The sequence below is a fragment of the Salarias fasciatus genome, chromosome 22 (genome assembly GCF_902148845.1).
Source record: "Salarias fasciatus chromosome 22, fSalaFa1.1, whole genome shotgun sequence".
NCBI lineage: Eukaryota > Metazoa > Chordata > Actinopteri > Blenniiformes > Blenniidae > Salarias > Salarias fasciatus.
Genome location: NC_043765.1, coordinates 19,903,355 through 19,921,755, shown reverse-complemented (window position 1 = coordinate 19,921,755; position 18,401 = coordinate 19,903,355). Strand labels below are relative to the sequence as shown.

The following is an 18,401-nucleotide window of genomic DNA, read 5'->3' as shown; positions in this document are numbered from 1 at the left end:
GTACCTCTGGTCAGCGAATGGAGGGCAGCAGAACGTTCGTGCCGTCTCCAGACTGCCACACGTGCTCAGTGTGAACCTGCTCTCATCCGTGAGGAGCACAGGGCACCAGAGGCGAATCTGCCAGTCTTGGTGTTCTCTGGCAAAATTCCCAGCATGGCATTGGGCTACACAAGCCCCACTTGTGGATGTCAGACCTTCATGGAGTTTGTTTATGAAAGACTGAGCAGAAACATGCATGTCGGTGGCCTGCTGGAGGTCGTTCTGCAGTGCTCCTCCTCTTCCTCCTTCGCTGTCCTGCTGCTGGGTTGTTGCCCTCCTACAGAACCCTTCATGTCTCCTGGCGCTCTGGCCGGTCTCCTGGTATCTCCATGATCTGCACTGTGTGCTGACGTACACAGCAAACCTTCCCGCCACTGCTCACGTTAACGACCCATCCTGGGTGAGCTGCAATACTGAGCAACGTCTGCGGGTTGTAAATACGCCTCGGAGCACCGACAAAATGCAAAAGTGACCAAAACATCAGTCAGAAAGGATGAGAACAGAGAAATGATCTGTGGTCACCACCTGCAGAGTCACTTCTTTACTGGAGTTTTGCTGATTGTCTCTCATTCCCACCTGTTGTCTGTCCCCTTTGTGCTACAGCAGGTGAAACTGATCCACAATCAGGACCAGCTGGTTTCAGAGAAACGTGACTGGCTTAGAGCTACATTGTGTTGTTTAAATGCTCTCTTTATTTTTCAGCATTTTGTTACCTTTTAACACAGAGCCACATTGAATTGTCATTCTAGATCTATATCTTCTGTTCACTTCATTGTTAAGCTACACATATTCCTCCATCCATCTTCTGTACCATTTGGTCTGACTGAGGGCTGGAGCCGACCTCGGCTGACATCGGGTGAGAGGAGGATACGCCCTGGAAAGGTCGCACAGTGCAGACACAGACAGGCATCCACTCACATTCACATCTTTTAGAGTCACCAATTAACCTTTTTGGGCCAAGTGAGGAAACAAGAGCAGCCGGGAAAAGGGCAAACATGCAAACTCTGCAGAGAAAGTCCTCCAAGTATGCCCACAAATTCGTGCGCTTACTCAAACATTGCACTTTCTATGATCCGATAGATGCAACTGCTGATGAACTCTCAATGACGGTATCGACATTTGACCTCTTCACCTCTTCACCTCGCTGACTTGTGAAAAAGTCAGTGTGAGCTGCTGAATAAATGAGAGTTTATCCTTTATTAGTATCCTGAGGTCACACATTAGCGGCAGCCCTCCTGATCATTTAACACTTTACTGTCAATCTGTTGATGATTATAGGCACACCGTGTTAGTGTGCTGCATGAGAACATATTTAACATATAAGGAGCATCGATGCAGAAATATAGAATTTGATGCACAGTGTTTGTGCAAATACTGTATTCCTCTTGCTGTTCGGGCCAAAAAAGCCAACCTCTGATACTTAACATTGCATGCATGTTTTTAATCCAGTTGTCAGATTTCTCAAACTCCTAAATCAAAACTTCACGCTCAAACCTTTAACACATCAGCTTACAGGGCAAAATATTCACTTGCTGTTGAACTGGGAGTGAAGTACAGCTAGCGGTGTGAAGAGTTATCCAACAGCTGCAAAGCTCAGAGGATCAGAACAACGACGGTCTCTCATAAACGGCCTTTAAATGGATGAACTTGTTGCTACGAGTGGCATTTTTTTCATTTACACAAACTTTTACGATCCATATTTATGACACAAACATCGATCTAGACTACTTTAAAGGGAGTTCCTTAAGCATCACAGCAGATTTAGTGTAAAACAGCGCCGGGCTGTTGAGTTATTGAGCGCTGCGGATTTCAATACGGGCGATATCTGCTTTTTGAGACGGAGCAGGGATCCTAACCAAACGCCCAAGGACAGAAGAAATCCATGTCTTGGATTTACTGTGGACTCAACCGGGTGTGCCGTCATTATATGTCAGCCATAAATTTATCTGCGGGAGATTGTAACTGCCGCCCATAACTCTCTCTCTAATCACGTATCGCGGTGTGTGTGGAGCCATCAGTCAACCTCGGCCACACGTGCTCCTCTTGGGAATGGCTGTTTTTCAAACAATGAAATGAGGTTTGGGGACAATATAGCAATACATCAAGGGATCTTGCACATCATATATTACATAATGTAATTATTGGATCATTATCAGTGATGTATCAATTTAAACATGAGTGATCATCCTGGTTGGGGTTTTCATCAACATATTTGTGCGGGGAGCTCTCCCGGCGCTTTGCTCTGACCGGCATACTAATACACGAGGCATATGCTCCTTCCCCAGACGTCCTCTCCGCCGCGCCCTTGACCACTCATCTTGATGAGGCCGGATTGCCGTAATGTGGTGCTGAGGAGGGATTACAAGTCGCATCTAGAAATCCTTGAACACTGCAGATTAATGGGGAAAATGGTAACCAGTGGCACATAAAGTAAACCACTAACAAAGGTTGCCGAGACCTTGGGGGGAACGGCGATGAAGAAAGACTGAGCGGGGGAACGCTGCCTGGCTCCTCCATACCCCGGTAGCTGTTGTGGGACTTTAGCCTCTGGAAGATGGAGTGTGACAGAGGAGAAGGATTTGGGGCTTGTATATGTACTCACCTTTCACTTGCTGCTTTGTGAATGAGTCATGCCTCAGTGTAAGCTATTCTTGTGTCGATGGCGGCGTTTGTGCTCCTCCCGTGTGTGTGTGTGTGTGTATGTGTGTGTGTTTCGACGTCACAGCGCACGGTGTCAGGCTTTCTATAAAAAGATAATGTTAGGTGTGCAAAGGCAGGTGTTGATTGAAGAGCTTGATCAGGAATAATCGTGATGTTTTTTACACCAAAGGACCGGCTTCAGGGAGCAGGCAAAATCTGCTCTGTTTTTGGCTCTGAACATCAATCAGAGAGATCAAATGCTTTTATGAAATAGATTTCCGATAGTCCAACTTGCAAGATCCAACCCAAAAAAGTTCAAATGAACTTATTAATTGTTTAACTACTGTATTTTCAATTCTTAATTCAGATTTTGTTAGTTCTTTTCTCTTTTCCAACTGAAAAATATTAGGCTGGACACATCTTCTTATTGGCAAAACACTACTATAGCATCATCAATAATCAAAGTGGAAAACTAAGCTACATTTTATTTCCTTTTCACAATACAATAAGTGACAACTTTTCCAAAAAAAAAAAAAAAATATCTGGATGTGCATACAGTATGTGAATCCTCAGAGATCTGCCTGATCTAAATAGACTGGATGTAGGACCAGAGTCGACACGACTGGCTCATTTGGCAATATAGGCAAATGCTCAGGGTGGTGCGGCCTCCAGGGGGCAGCACAAACAAAAATCAATATAACAAAAGAAACTATTACAATTAACTCTTGAACTGGAAGAATTCACATTGATCCAAATCTAAAGTTATGCATTCCCCTCACACATTATAATTATATCATTATTATTATACTCCATCATGTAGCATTGCAATGCAATGCAATGCCAAACTGCAGTTTGCATCTGCTCATCAACATTTCTCTGTACTGGCAATAAAGTTGCATTTGACCTAATATAAATATGAAAAAAAAACAAAACAAAAACATTGTATGTTGTACAAGCAAAAATATATATTATTACTCGTGTTAATTTTTTTCTGGTAATCATGATATTTATATAACAGCTATACGATCTCTTCTCTCTTCAGGTGAACTTTTAAGATATTGAGGTTCAGTTTGTCCAAATATAAGGCCATCAACATTAATGTAAAATTAAAAATAGTTGTGTAAGTCATTTTAGATCGCTCTGTATATGATTATGCTGATTAGTTTTGTACACACTTATTAGTGTAAATGTAGCTTATTAATTGTTATTGTTAAGTTGAGTTATTGTGGTTTTTTAAACTGCTTGATATTGATTGTTGTATTGAGAATTTATCACTATTATTGTCATTTTTTTCACTAATTAAAAGGATTCACATTTTGTTGTGAGGGTACTTATGCTGTATTTCAGATTTCTTTTGTACTGATTTGTAATTTGATAAACATGTAAATTGTATGACGAGTTGATGGCTGATAAAAATGCAATTGTTGGAGCAGCATCCAACAACTGGAGTGGAGCAGCATCTGAATTCTCACCTGGGGCGCCTCACAGAGCCGGATCTGGCCACACGTGAAGGAGGATACGCAGACGTTTCCCTGTGTCTGACTCCCAGGTCAACTTAATCAACCAGCCTTCCATTTGCTCAGCATGATCCCGCTGAGATGAGAGAGAAGGTCATGCGGCGTTTACACACGCTCGCCGGAGCCCTTCTTCCTGCAAGATCTGAGGATATCTTTGAATCGGTAAGCAGCTGCAAAGGCATCATGTGGGATTTAAAAGCTTTAGTTCACTCAACCTCCAGTTGAGGTGTATGAACAATTACAGTCAACACAAGGTTATCAGCTGCCTTATAATGTCACATGGATTATCTGGAACCTAACGGAATAATGTGACATTTCCGGAAATGCATTACTTCCTGTTCATTCAGGGAGTAATTCATGATGGAAAACATACATGGCAAGATTGAATCTAAACTTATTGGCTTTTCTTTGTGGAGTTTGCATGTTTGTTTGTGTCTAATCCAGAAGTTAAACTGTTTATTCCTCCTTTAATCCTCTCACATTTAAAACATTTTTTATTTTTCTAACATTTCAGCTTGTTCATAAAAAAAAATCATTTAAACATGGTCTTTGTTATGTTTGTTTATTATCAGCTCATCCACACTCATACATGCGGCAGTAGATGTGTGGCTCAGTTGCAAGAGCAGCGTTTCAGTAATGGACAACACCTGCAGGAGTTAGGCAGGGCCTACAAAAGGAAGCTGCCAGGCACACATTCCTGTTTTGCACCTTAACAACAGACATATTGAACTAAACTGTCATGTGACACTGTTATGTTCATAAGCCTGATGTGACAGTACTGTGGACAACAACTGATCAATATTTAGATGCAGTATAAAGTTGTTTTCAGTTTTTCATTTTAATATTTACCCAAACAGAACTAAGGGCAACTTGGTTTTGTGATTAATGCACAAACTTCACGTTGATGTATATATTTTTGCCGACTCCAAGCCTCAGTCGTAATGCATAGTAGAATAAAGCAGGTGTAGGAGCTTAAATACAATTTTGGTTTATTTAACGTGGAAATTGTGATTTCATGTTTGAATGTTTATTTTTGCTTGTGATGATTAAGGACTATTTACATGGTTGAAATATTTACATGTGATTATTTACAGTTCATGATGTGGTAATTATATTTGAAAATATGTTTATAAATAAGTTAGGGTTAAAATGCCATATGGATAAAGTTAGTTAGAAATTGTGGAGGTTTTCTTATAATTTGCATATTTAATTGTTTGTGAAAAAACTTAAGTTTCGTTTTTGAGTGTGGCAGTCTTGGATCTGACAGGCAGACAGGCGAGTGGAGTGGAGCCACACAGTTTTTTGACCTCTCTCTCTTTCTCTCATTTTCTCTTTGTTGATTTTTATTTGTATCTTTGGATATTACCTTTGTTATTTGCTTCTTTTTGTGGACATTATATTTTTGTAACGTGACTTTAAAGTTAACTAAACGTTTTAAAAGGAAACGAGGATCGTGTGGAGTTTTTTCGGTTTTTCATGTGTGGACTTAAGGAGGGAATAGGAGCGTCGGACTTAGGCTTCATGAACTAGTAAACTACAGCAGGTAAAAGTGACCTAACACTATTTGATTTGTGTATTCACATGGAAAGTAGAAAGCAGTCAACACTAAGTGTATATCATTAGCATTTTTGTCAACTGGATTTTGGAAGTTTGTCCAAATAAGAACAATAAATTAAAAGTAAAACAACGTGTATTCTACATATTCTGCTTATGCGTTTGTGTGACATTCATCAATCTGTTTTTACTGCTTGGTTCGTCTTAAGGTCACAGAGTGCTGGAGCTGATCCAGACTGACTGAGCTTGAGGATGTGTGTATGACAGGTGGTCACTCACAGGATGAACACAAGACACACACACACACACACACACACACACACACACACACACACACACACACACACACACACACACACTCACATCTGAGAGCAGTTCATAGTCGCAGATTAAGGTGACGTGAAAAACCTGACTCAAACTGAGGATTTTTTTTCGAGAGTACCACACCACTATACACACCTTTCACTGGTAAGAATTTGAAGTATAGAATCCTGATGAGTGTCTTTTACTTCCTGATCACAGCCCCGACAAGCTGCTCCACTGCTCTTCTGTCAGGAACACAGTCTAGAATCCACATGTTAAATATTTGAAAGTAAGGATGAAGGAGGACCCTGACAGCAGCACGTATGTGTCCACACACACACACACATACACACACACACACACACACACACACACACACACACACACACACACACACACACACACAAACGTGAATGCAAACACTCAGCACGCTGTCAGGAACACATTTGTCTCCTTCCATCCTGTGTGCCACCGGTTTCTGTCAAACACTTTAATTATTCATCCACCTCCACATACAAGACTTTTCATTACAAATTTATCTTTCCCTCGCTCCCCTGCTCTGTGGAAGTGCAGCAGGCAGCTCGCCTTCCGTGCGCACCTTTCGGCGCGCCAATTAGACGAGTGAACGCTGACTGGCCGGTGAGTCTCACAGCTGCACCTCGCGCTCCATTTTTAGTCTTTTCGCCTTTCAGCAGAGACGTCAAGGCTTTATGGTCTCGTGAAACACATCTCAGTGCTGAATTAAACAGGAGAAGTCATACAAATAAATGAAACCTGTAAAAGATTGTTAAATCTTGCATTCAAAATTTGTTTTGACATTTTGTTGGATTATGCTATGAAACAGCTTTCTGGGACTTGAGGAGAAAACTGTTAACTGATGTCATGTTTTCCAGCTTTAAGTTATAAAGTTAAATGTCAGATGTAGTAGAAATTGTATGATTGTAATGGTTCACTTGGTAATATTATACTGGGATTCTTGTAAAATTCATTTTCCGGCAATGATAGAATTGTCACGTTAAAAATCTGCAGCCTGTTGTGAGTCATTCATTTGTTTTTGTTTTTCCGTATGAAATGAATAAAAGATCGAATGAATTTGACATCTTCTCAGGAAGAACACAAGCAGCATCCACAGAGCTCAACGAGGGGAGATAAGTTCTGCCAAGAAGCAAAGCAGCAGGACAATGCATCTGGACTGGACTGCGCTTCAGTGAGAAGAACAGGTAAACACACATGGCCTAATGCAATGGGAGTTATTTCTGTTGTCGATCAAAGCTGCCAGGAGTCAGTTCAGCACAAAAAAAGATCTGTTCATAAGGTCAACGGCTGTTAACCCCAATATATACAGTACTGTCTATTATTATCATCTGACATATCAGGGCTTTTGGCTTTTGTGGTCTTTCAATAAACTTTTAACTTTTAACAAGGCAGAAACAGACTGTGAATGCTGACTGCAGCTCCATCGGTCAACATTAGGGTTCATTGATAAAGCTGTTGTTTCAGTCGCTGCCCACAGTGACTCATCCATCCGTCTTTTATACTGTTTTATTGTGGGGACTGGAGCCTGAGCAGCTTTCACACAGCAGCAACAGGTTCTTGACCTCCGCTGGAGGGACCAACTTGGGTTCAGTGTCTTAAACAAGAACATCTCGCTGAATGGATTAGCTGAATTAAACTGCACACAGGAGATCAGATGTACACCTTCCACGATCACTGTCTGGCACATGATCTGCCTTTAAACCCAGTGAACTTATATGAAGATAAAACAAACACTGCGTTATTTTCAGTCTCACTTTATTTAACGATGATGTGAAAAGTAAAGGCTGTCCATAACATTCAGACAACAAAAAAAAGAATGTTTTTTTTTTTTTCAAACCCATCCCGCTCCCCATAACAACTAATGGCTCCAAAAATGTTCAGGTGTTCCAAGTGTGATACTTATATTATACAACTTTTTCATATCTAGACCTCATCTGTACATAACATAGTTACAGATACTGTAAATAAAAAAAAAAAAAAAATGACTTCCAAGTATCCTTGTGGCATATTTGTGAAATATTTCCTATGTAAAAATGAGGATGTACGTAAAGATCTTTACATATACATATATATAGTTCTCTATTCTCTCTGTAATAAGAAAACAAGTTATTGCCCCTCTTGAACATGTTGCATTAAACATAGGATTTGTTCACCATTTTAAACTCTTAAGTTGAACTTAATGCCAAGTGATACCACACATCAAACTGACAGAACAGTGACAGTATGGACCTGCGTGTGTGTTTCCACTTAAGATATTTCTCATATTGTTATATTTTTGGACATGTATGCTTCAACAACCTCCAGACACCTTTATGATGACACGTACAAAGATATAATCGTGTACTCTGGTCGTGAAACTAAAAAGGTTAAAAAGACCTGTGGCAAATACAAACCATCAGCATGACGATATTTATTACAGGAAATTATGAGCCCTTGACCTACCACAATTTGCATTTGAACAATTTTTCATTCGTGTTGGAAAAAAAAAATTTAAATCACGAAAGCCAAAAGAAAAAAAAAAATCAGGGCACCATAAAAAAGAAAAAAGAACAATACCTGATGATTTGCATTTGGTATTTTTTGATGGACTAGAAAAGGTAATTTGGTAATTTGGTAAATGCCAGGAGTGGTTTGTCAAGATTGATCGTTTGCTACTACCTTCACTTTATTGCCCTCATTGAACAGCTGCTAAACCAGTAGCATAGTCGATATGATGATATTGAGTTTTTTTTTTGTCCACTGAGAATCTTGGCATTGACATATGTGAACAGATCAAAAGTTAAAGCAAACTTATATCCATGGTTTGTTAAGGGAACACATGTAAAACCAAATTGCAGGTGAGAGGATGGAACTACAGAGTGGATTTGTCACGACAGTCGCAAAAACAGAGGTAACTCTGTGAATTATACATTTTATTTCATGCCGTCTTGAGAAAGCCAAATACCAAATATTCCATACATGGACACCATCATCAGGGTATCAGCAAATTGTACACAATCACATATAATGTAATATAGAAAATGTGCGGTTGTTTTTTTTTTTCTCTTCGTCTTCTCCTCCTGAAGGAAGAACCAACCCTCTTGCCAATGTCCTTCGCTCACCGCGATTCAGTGGTTGGCAAAGGTACAGGAGAAGCTGTGACTCCCCGGAGGTCTGTGCTCGGCGTTTCCCTGCTCCTCCGCTGGGGAGAGGCTGGAGGGGGAGGAGCTATCCCTGGGAGTCACCCTTGATATGTCCAATAGAAGTTGGATCTCCTGGCTCGTCTCCCTCTCTGCCTCTGTAACCTCCGCCGGCCTTTTGAGCTGAAGGCCGATTGACAGTGTTCATGATCAGACACCGGTTTGCAGGAGAAATCCACGCCAGCTGAAATGGCGCTTTTCCCTCAGTACACACCCCCCCCCCCCCCCACCCACCCAATGGATCCATTCACTGAGGCATGGATATTAAATAAATCTATGACAGGTTGTACAATTTACACATGTGGCCAATGTTGTGGTTTTCCGGGTCAGTGCAGTTTTCACCCTATGTATGTACCACGGGTCCTGCAGGCTACAATATAAGACAACAGGCACAGCGCTCAACAAACGCCTTAAAAACTAAAAACCAAGACACCAATGGTGAAACAATATGCTGAGAACAAACCTTCTCACACTCGATAAAAAAGTACTTCTTTTTTTTTTTTTTTCTTTTTCTCCGGAGTCCCTGTTTGCTTTTTCTCCTGCGTGAGGAAAGTTTTACAAAAAAATGACGACACTGCCGATGACCGTTGTGCTCACTGCAGCCTTCCTCGGGCCCAAGTTCAACGGCGCAGAATTACATTTCCATAGCAACTGAGGTATGTTCACTGTTGCTAAAAGGTGAAAGTGATTTCTCATGACGCTCGATATACTCTGTGAGAGAAAGCCCTGTGTCTGTGCTGTATCGCCGTGACCAGCAGTGGCGGCGGCGGCGTCGTGGACCTGAAAGCTACGGTTGGTTCAGGCTTCGTCCGTGACGCTCCCTTTACGACCACGTGTGGAAATTCAGGTTGACCATTCGATCCGAGCTTGCCGTGGAACCGGTCGACCTACATCCTTTCCACCATCGTCTTTTGAGTTGTCTGCTTATTATTCCAGAGTCCTGTTGCCACCGACACCCCCATCGGCCTAACGATGCTGGTTAGCTTTGAGGACTAGCTCAGATGGACATCTTAACAGTCTATGCAGACCACTCTGTGGGGATCAATATGACCAGGCCCATCGCTAATGGTGTGTCTGAAAAGCACCTGAACTTATAAGGTGCTCTCCTGCATGTTAGGCAAACAGCTCTACGTGTGCATTTCCTGGCATACCACGCGCACAAAAGACAACTGTGGAACACTTTTGTGGCGTCTTTTAGCTCTGTTTTCTAACATATGTAACTTTGGAGTGTCAATATTTTGTATAACATGCTTTCTGAGGACATATTAAGCAGGTTGTAAAGGATGAAGGCCTTTGCAATGTAGGAATTTCGGATGAAAAGCAGTGGTACAAATTGAGCAAAGTGGAGAAGGAAGCCATGTGCATCTTAGTCAGTGTAAAGTCATGGGCCCTGGTGCATTTTTCATTTTCTGTGACTCACAGACTTTGAGCTGTGTTGCTCACAGGCTAATTCATCAGCAGTAACACAAGCAAATCTGTATCCCTCTCACACACATGTCTAATTTGAAGGATAGCCATGTTTCACGAGCTTTCAATGGAAATTTTCATGCCTATGCCCTCATCTGTTACGAGCTTCGCGCTTGAACCCATTTCATTGTCCGTTCACAGCATATACAAAGCTTACAGTACATTGTACAACGTCAGAAATGATGATATTTACATGTCTGCACAAGGTTGGAACGGGGGACAGGCAGTAAATCAGATGGTCTGCTTTGTTGGGCCTTTGCAAATTCCACGTCTCCAAACTTGTTTCGAGTCACTGAAGCAGTGAAATACTCAAGTTAGATGACAAGCTCACATGTAGCCGCAAGCACATACATGTAACAGATAAGGAACAGAAACAAACAATCCCCTCTGAAGCAGATAAGGCTACACGTCAGATTAGAGCCGGTCCACCAGTGCTCTGCTATTGGGATGTCACTGTATTTGTGCATGTGTGTATTTGTATATATCTGTGGTTGACTGTGCATATGTGTATATGCCTAGGCAAGAGTGGGGCAGATGGACGAGGGGATATTAATCACGGGAGTTTTTAAGGGTTATCCAGTACCCACTCTGTCTCCTCCCACCCTTTCCTGACTGAGGATATCAGTTCTCAAGAAAGACCAGGGTGAAGAGGTGTGAAGAGTGGTACATTGTCTGCCCCCCCCCTCCCTCTCTTCTCCCCCTGTCCTCCTCGATCCGAGACGAGATACGCACATACGCTGATGATATCAGTCTCTTGTTGTAGAAAAAAAGAACCACATATGTCTCCACTGCAAAGAGCCAGGTGGGGGAGTGACTGAAGCTCACAGGCCAGAGACCATTACCCGGTAGGAAGGGGGCATGTGTCTGTGCCTTGGGCTGGAACCAGGGCTGCCATTAGGACTGGTACAGCTGGCATCAACCCCTCCTATGGAAGGTAGGTAGGCGTGGTGCAGGATGGGAAGCTGCAACGACAGTCGACGTTGTATGCTGCAAATCAGAAAGAAAGAGAAAGTTTGAGTTACAGTATCATGATATTATTTTGTCTTTTGTCTGATTGATTCAATAAAATAGTCATTAGGTTTGTTTGAATGCTGCAACGCTGCCCTCTCAGCACCGTCTGCATCTCGACTTCTTACTTGCTTCTTGTAAAGTATTCATTTCTTTGTGCATCCCTACCAATGGTTCCTGACAATCCAATGCAAATATCAGAGAGAATCTGGTTTTCAGATGTAACTAATACATAAATTTCCCCCACTGTCTCTCAGTCTTGCTAACTCTCTGTAAGTAGTCTGCTGCAGCAGATGTGATATGTTGCAATAAGGTACACGATGTCCGCGGAGGCAAGAAATGTAGAACATCTGACGGTGGGGCAGATCTTTTCTCTGAGATGAAACAATGTGGAGCGGTTGAATGCAACATGTAATTAATGCCTGTGTAAATATGGAACATTAGATGTTCCTTGGCTTCCATGCCAGATTTCATACAAGCAAACTGCTTACATTGATTTTATTTTGTGCATGTTGTATAAAATCTTTGAGAAGCAAACCTTTGCTTTCCTTTCATGTGTTTTGTGTTTCTGCATAACATTTATAAGCTGAGTTGATTTCACATCATCAAATATGTCAATTTTGTTGAGTAGCTTCAGTTATCCCATCATCCCCTGCCCATACAGAATAAACAGGCACCAAAACGGTTCCACTCAAACCACTTCCTGAAGTGATCTGGGACAAATCTGATCATATAAGCTTTGTTGCTTATCTGAAATAGCTCTAGAAACATGTCCATTGTTCTTAGCTTGACGAGATAAAACCAAACTCAGCGTCTGTTTGGCAACAGAATAACCTTTTTTTGTGGAAGTGACGTACAGATAGCAATACAATCCAAACTCAAGGGGTTAGCATCCCACAGAGACCCACAGAGAAGATCTGATCATCATGAACACTTGAATGCAATTGCATACTTTAAGTATATAGCTGAATGAGCTGTTTGTTGTTGTCAACAAAGAGGATTGATTATGTCTGTTGTTAATTAAGTATAAATTGCACAACAAGTCTAATCAACAGCTACAGCGATGGGTGAGCTCGTAGAGTAAACTGTTTGGAAAACACAAATATATAGGACCCGTATAATGGAACTGTAGCTCACAGAATCCCACAGCAATTTCTCTTATTATTTTCCTGTATATTCTTTATTTCCCATCCAACTTTACTTTCCCCTCCTAAGCTCCGAATTCGCCGTTCCTCCCAGCTTCTGGGCTCATCTGACAAAAGGAACATTTCATGCTTCCGCCTGGTGTGACAGTTCGCACCCTACCTTGCCAGAGCCAGTGCCACTGCCAGCCGTTTGCAAGAAAATTACATAACCAAATGGCAGTTATGTAAAAAAATTAAGATGGGGCAATGAAATTCAAGCTTTGTTCAGCGATAGACCTAGAAAAATGTTTTATTATGTGAACTTTGAAAAATTAATGGTCCTCGGGCCTCGTCGGTTATTCTGACCTGTTCTACTTGTGATGAAAACACAGGCTTGTTTGCACATGAAGGAATTTCTGGTGCCTTTCCGCATTTTGCGAGGCAGATAAAAATATTTCACGCATGCGACCCTTAACGACTGCACGCACCTGGCAGATGACTTTGCATGCATCATGTCAATGTGTTTGTCCTGCTCTGCCTTTCTCAATTCGCGACTCCCATCCAACTTCTGTATATTTGTCTCTTCCTTCTCTTCTGCTTGCTGCCTCTTCATCTCCCTTCCCTGCATGTGATCAAACATTCATGTGGCATGGGAATAGCTCCGAGTGTTCCTTTACTTCTGTTCTCCTCCCTGTCTATTTTCAGAGCTGCTTCCAATGCGAGCTGTAAATCACTGGTTACATAAGCTTCTGCGAGTCTCTACCTCCCCCTTTCTCTCCTCCGTCTTATCTCAGTCTGTCTTTTCTATCTTAACATCTTTCTCTCGTAATCAATCTTCACTCCAAACTTGCCCTCTCCTCAGTATCGCACCCCCTTTGTATGGAGTCTCACCTCCTCCTGTTCATCCATCCATCTCTCCCTCTACCTACTTCATTCTTCTCCCGGTTCTGGTTCAAACGAGTGTAGGAGGCAGAGTTCTCAATGATGCATGAAGTGTCCCCCTCCTCATTGATGAAGTCGACATCCCTCAGCTTTGCCCGCCCCATGAATAATAACTGACTCTGGAACTGCATTTGTCGCATGAGTGTTTTGAGTGTCCGGGAGCCGTCCTCCCCGTACAAGTCCTAACAACAAATCAATCAGCTGCATGTCTGCATGTCCACATCACCGCAAATGTGTTTGTCTGGAGGTGAGCGTCGGCATGCTCAGCATATTGAAACAATAATAAGCGCACTATTTGTGGTTATATGTATGGGCGTGGGAGAGAAAAGTACACGGTTGGTTCATGCTTTCGCAGCACTTTGTTGCCAGAGCAACAGTCCAAAGAGCTGCTGGTGGTTGCGCTACATGCGACGTGTCGTCCGATGAGAAAGCTGACAAAGACGGAGGGGAGGGGAGGGGGTGTGGGACATGGGGGCAGAGGCACTATGGGAAGAGGGAGAGCTCACTGTTCAGGCGAGTTGATATCCTCCAGGGGACCTCTGTTTATTCTGGAAGGATCCATGGAGCCCCAGTGCGCCTGTGGTTTCTGCTCCAGGTGATTCTTCAGTATCGACTTCTCTCCATCTGCATGGAAACACATGTAGACATCTTCAGCTATATGATAGGTGGTCGGTTGGAGGTGTGAGAAGTTGAATGTGCCTGGAGGTTCCAGAGGAGCGGCACTATAGAGAAGCATGTTCTGGGATGTAACTGCCTGTGTTCATGTTCAAGGTACAACATACACAAAACATTACATGACCCAAACAGATTTCTTTTTAAGTCTTCAGCAACCGGATTTGCACCACGGTTTTCACACATGAACACTACATACCACGGCTTTGAATCAAACTAAACAAATTACTGGAGTTTCAGGGAAACCCGGGGTTGAGCAGCAGATTTATCTGAGGACAAATGGTGAAAATGGCCACAACCTGTCATTAAAAACACCCATCCGTCTCCTTCTCTGCTTAGTTTTCGTGGTGTAACAGTGGGAATATTGAGATGAAAGAAGCCCAGAAATAACTCTCTAACCGTCAACTCCTTTTCATTATTGTGGACAGAGAACAAAATATGCTTCCAGGCCAAATGACAGATAGAATTTGTCCTGGGTTAAACTCGGGACTGAAATATAGTTTGATATTCCCGATCGATCAGCAGCTGGACGCGATCAGAGGACATGTAGAGGCCAACATGAAGATCGGCTCCTAAACGGAGGTCTTTGCGTTACTGAGCTAATGCATTATTAGTCCACGGCCAACATCAAAATTACACCTCTCATCACTTGTGAACCTCTGAGCTTTTTATATCATTGTTACCTGTATCACGATCACGGATTCAGACTTGGTGTTACTGATCCGCGCCCCAACCGACCACTTCACACTTGGTGAACTGTTGCAGTAAATGCTGGAGGCTCTCGTGTGATGGGGCCAAAAAAAAGTTCTTAGTTATCCTATATATGACAACACTAAAGGGCAAGCTTTCAAGATGATGATGATGATGACGATGATGATGACTGAACAATATGTCAACCACCCTCATCAACTGACATCTGCTCACTGCTTTCATTGTTTCAAAACAGACACTGATTTCAAAATGCACTTAGATCATCAATGACATTTACAACACAAGAACAATGAATTCTACAAGCTTTTTTCCAACGTTGCATGGTCACAGAGAGCAAAACAATCAAATTTCCCAAACAACTTCTGGGAGAGTCGTGGGAAGCTCCTGCTCTGCGTACACAGTCTTCTCCCCAGTTGTCCCAGATTTCCCAGAACTCTCTGACCTCCTTCACCGATCCCAGCGCTTCGTGCCCTGATAAGACACCTGAGTTTGCTGAACTATTTTAGAGTAGAGCAGTCCTGTTTGCATTATGAAAAAAGCCTAACCCTGTAAGTCTCAGCACTGTGTTAAAAGCACTGGCATAGATATTTATACGCGCCGTTATGAATTCACATAGAGAGCATGCGTTCGTGCTAAGAAAAGTGCTTTTTTTTTTTCCAGATGTCACTACACAGGCACGGCCAGTCCGAGACTTTCTTTGAAAGTCCACCTCTACTTTGTTTCAACATCAACAAATTTCCCAGTAAATGATGAGGCGATGTTACTTGTGTACCTTTTCTAAAAGCTCTATAAGTTGATGAAAAAAGGAATTTTAATAAAACTGTAGCTTAAGGACAAGGCCATGAAGTTCACGCAACGTTCAAAATAGAAGGGCATGAATGAAAAAAAGCAAGATTTGTTCATATTACAAATGCAAAATCTTAATATTTCCAGATAAATATGATTGCAACCAACACTTATATCCTGGAGATATATGCTACAAAATGAGTGTTATCACTCTATAACCATCAACATTTTTAACTTCATGCTAAAAGCTGGTCATAGCTGCCAATCTGTCAGAAAACCACACCTTAGCTGTCATCTGCGGGTGCTCTGCAGCATCACCATGTGTCTGTACATATTCATGAAGACAGCGGAAGCGGAGAGAGGGGGGAGTCGCTTCTCACTCTCTGTGAGTGAGTGTAATCGTTGTTGACACAGCGCTCTTCTCTCATAACAGCCTCTCATTCGCTGCCCCATATACATATAGACCGGCACGCTTATAAATACGAATGACTCCAGTTTGGAGCCAGTGTGACGACGACGATGACTGCTAAGCGCGGCGTAAGCGGGCTGAGGCAGGGGAAACTTTATACGCTGGTAATCTCTAAAGAAGACTTAATGACCTGTGATTTTACTGCCATTATGTGCGTCAAACCGATGTGTGTGTGTGTGTGTGTGTGTGTGAGCAGCGCTGAATGTGCTGCCGCTTACGGAGCCGTCTTTATCCGTCGCTCCTTTTTATTACAACAAACATTAGAATGAACTCTGATTTTTTTTTTAGTAAACCTTAAATGACAAATTTCCTCGTATGTTACATTAGTTTGGACCCATTCTGATTGCAGATCTCAGTGATTTTCTACAACAATCTAAATGAATATGAATATATACACAGCAAACTTTGTATATTTGTCACCTGCTATATATGACAAGATGGCAACAGGTGGTCTGGCAAGCAATCAATCTAAAATAGGTTTGTTTCAATGAGCCCACACAATATGAATTATACTTCAGTGAGAAGAGGGTGATGCCAGCTGCTGGCTGCTGCCAGCACTTCAGAGAGATTACTGTCAACAAATGGAAAATATGAGAATGTGCTTACTTCAATCACAGAAATTAATGATTTCAAGGAAAGGTGTTGTGCTTAGGCAGGCTCACAGTGATATCAATTATCTGCATGTTTTACCGTCATCATTACAAACCCTACCACATGGCTGAAAATAATCCAGGAGCATGAGAATGTTCAAATAACTAAAAATTGATGCAGCATTCTGGTTGGGATTCCTTGATGATGAATATAAAAAGGGCTGTCAAATATCTCACAGATGGCAGCTCATCTATTAATTATCTACTAATTAAAATAATCCTGGCAATGACTTCTCAGTCCCTGTATTCTCTAAAAAATACAACATCACCCAAACACAAGACTGCAAACATATTTAGATCCGTCTGCATACTAGTGCCGTCGCATAATATCAACAAATCATTTAATCAGGTTTTATAGCCAAACTAGATTTAAACTGAAACTGGAGAGAGTGTATGTGTGTGAAAGATGTAAGCGATACAGAAAAAGAAGCATTAGACATAGATTGATGAGGAAAATGTAATTACCAAGTGCATTCACTTTGTTGTGTAAATTTGAACTTTCACTGATCATTCCTACACAACAGGCACAGCTGCTGCGCTGTTTCACCTCCCCAAAACTCATAACCGATCGGTTAGACACCCATGAGAGCAGCTTTGTTGTGGCGTGTGCGTCAGACGCGCCGGATCGGGCTGCCGTGTATCAGCGTCACTCTGCGTCTGTTAAAAGCGGCGCCTAATGCAAAGCGATGCTGCTGGGCTGGAACGAGGCGCTGATTCAATTTGAGGCTGCAGACTTCATCACGTCGGAGATACAGCTGCATCAGTTTAAAAGTCTATATGGGGCAGAAGCTGGCAGCGTAAATACACACGGGCTCTTCTCAATTGGAAGTGAGTGATACGACGTCGACATTTACTTTAGAGAACTTTATAATTACCCTTTTGTTTTTTCACGTACCTTGTTCTAAAATCTTCCTCCAGCCGCTCGTTTCTCTGCTGTCTGTCAAGTACTTTGATCGGGATCACACGGAAAACCCCACCCCCAAACATTCAAGTATAAAATCAAGCACAGATAAGTTAGAATTATAGGACTTTCATTTCCACGGATTTTGCGATGGTCAGGAAACTGTGGCGTTGGGACCAAACCAAATCAGCTGAATCATGTCATACTGACGCGTTACATGAGAGCTGGGTTAAATCATTCAAGCCGGTTCAGCTCAGGTGTTTTCATACACATTCATTATACTAATTAAGAACATGCATCTTGAGGTCTAGACAGCTGCAGCCGAGTTTCCAGCCAGCAGCAGCAACACAGCAAGGCTGCAGAGCAACACTCAGGGGACGCAATTATCTCTCAGGAGTTTTTA

At 42.2% G+C, this 18,401-nt stretch overlaps 1 protein-coding gene across 1 annotated transcript in view; it reads right to left on the bottom strand.

Moving 5' to 3' along the window:
• Positions 1–10,498: 10,498 nt before the first annotated feature.
• Positions 10,499–18,401, bottom strand: part of gabbr2 (gamma-aminobutyric acid (GABA) B receptor, 2) — a 181,377-nt gene continuing 173,474 nt past the window's right edge. The window contains exons 18-19 of the mRNA XM_030120610.1: positions 14,316–14,433; positions 10,499–11,722 (exon numbers count right to left, since the gene is read on the bottom strand). Of these exons, the coding sequence (XP_029976470.1) occupies positions 11,557–11,722; positions 14,316–14,433 (284 nt within the window). The 3' untranslated portion in view covers positions 10,499–11,556. The remainder of the gene's footprint in view (positions 11,723–14,315; positions 14,434–18,401) is intronic.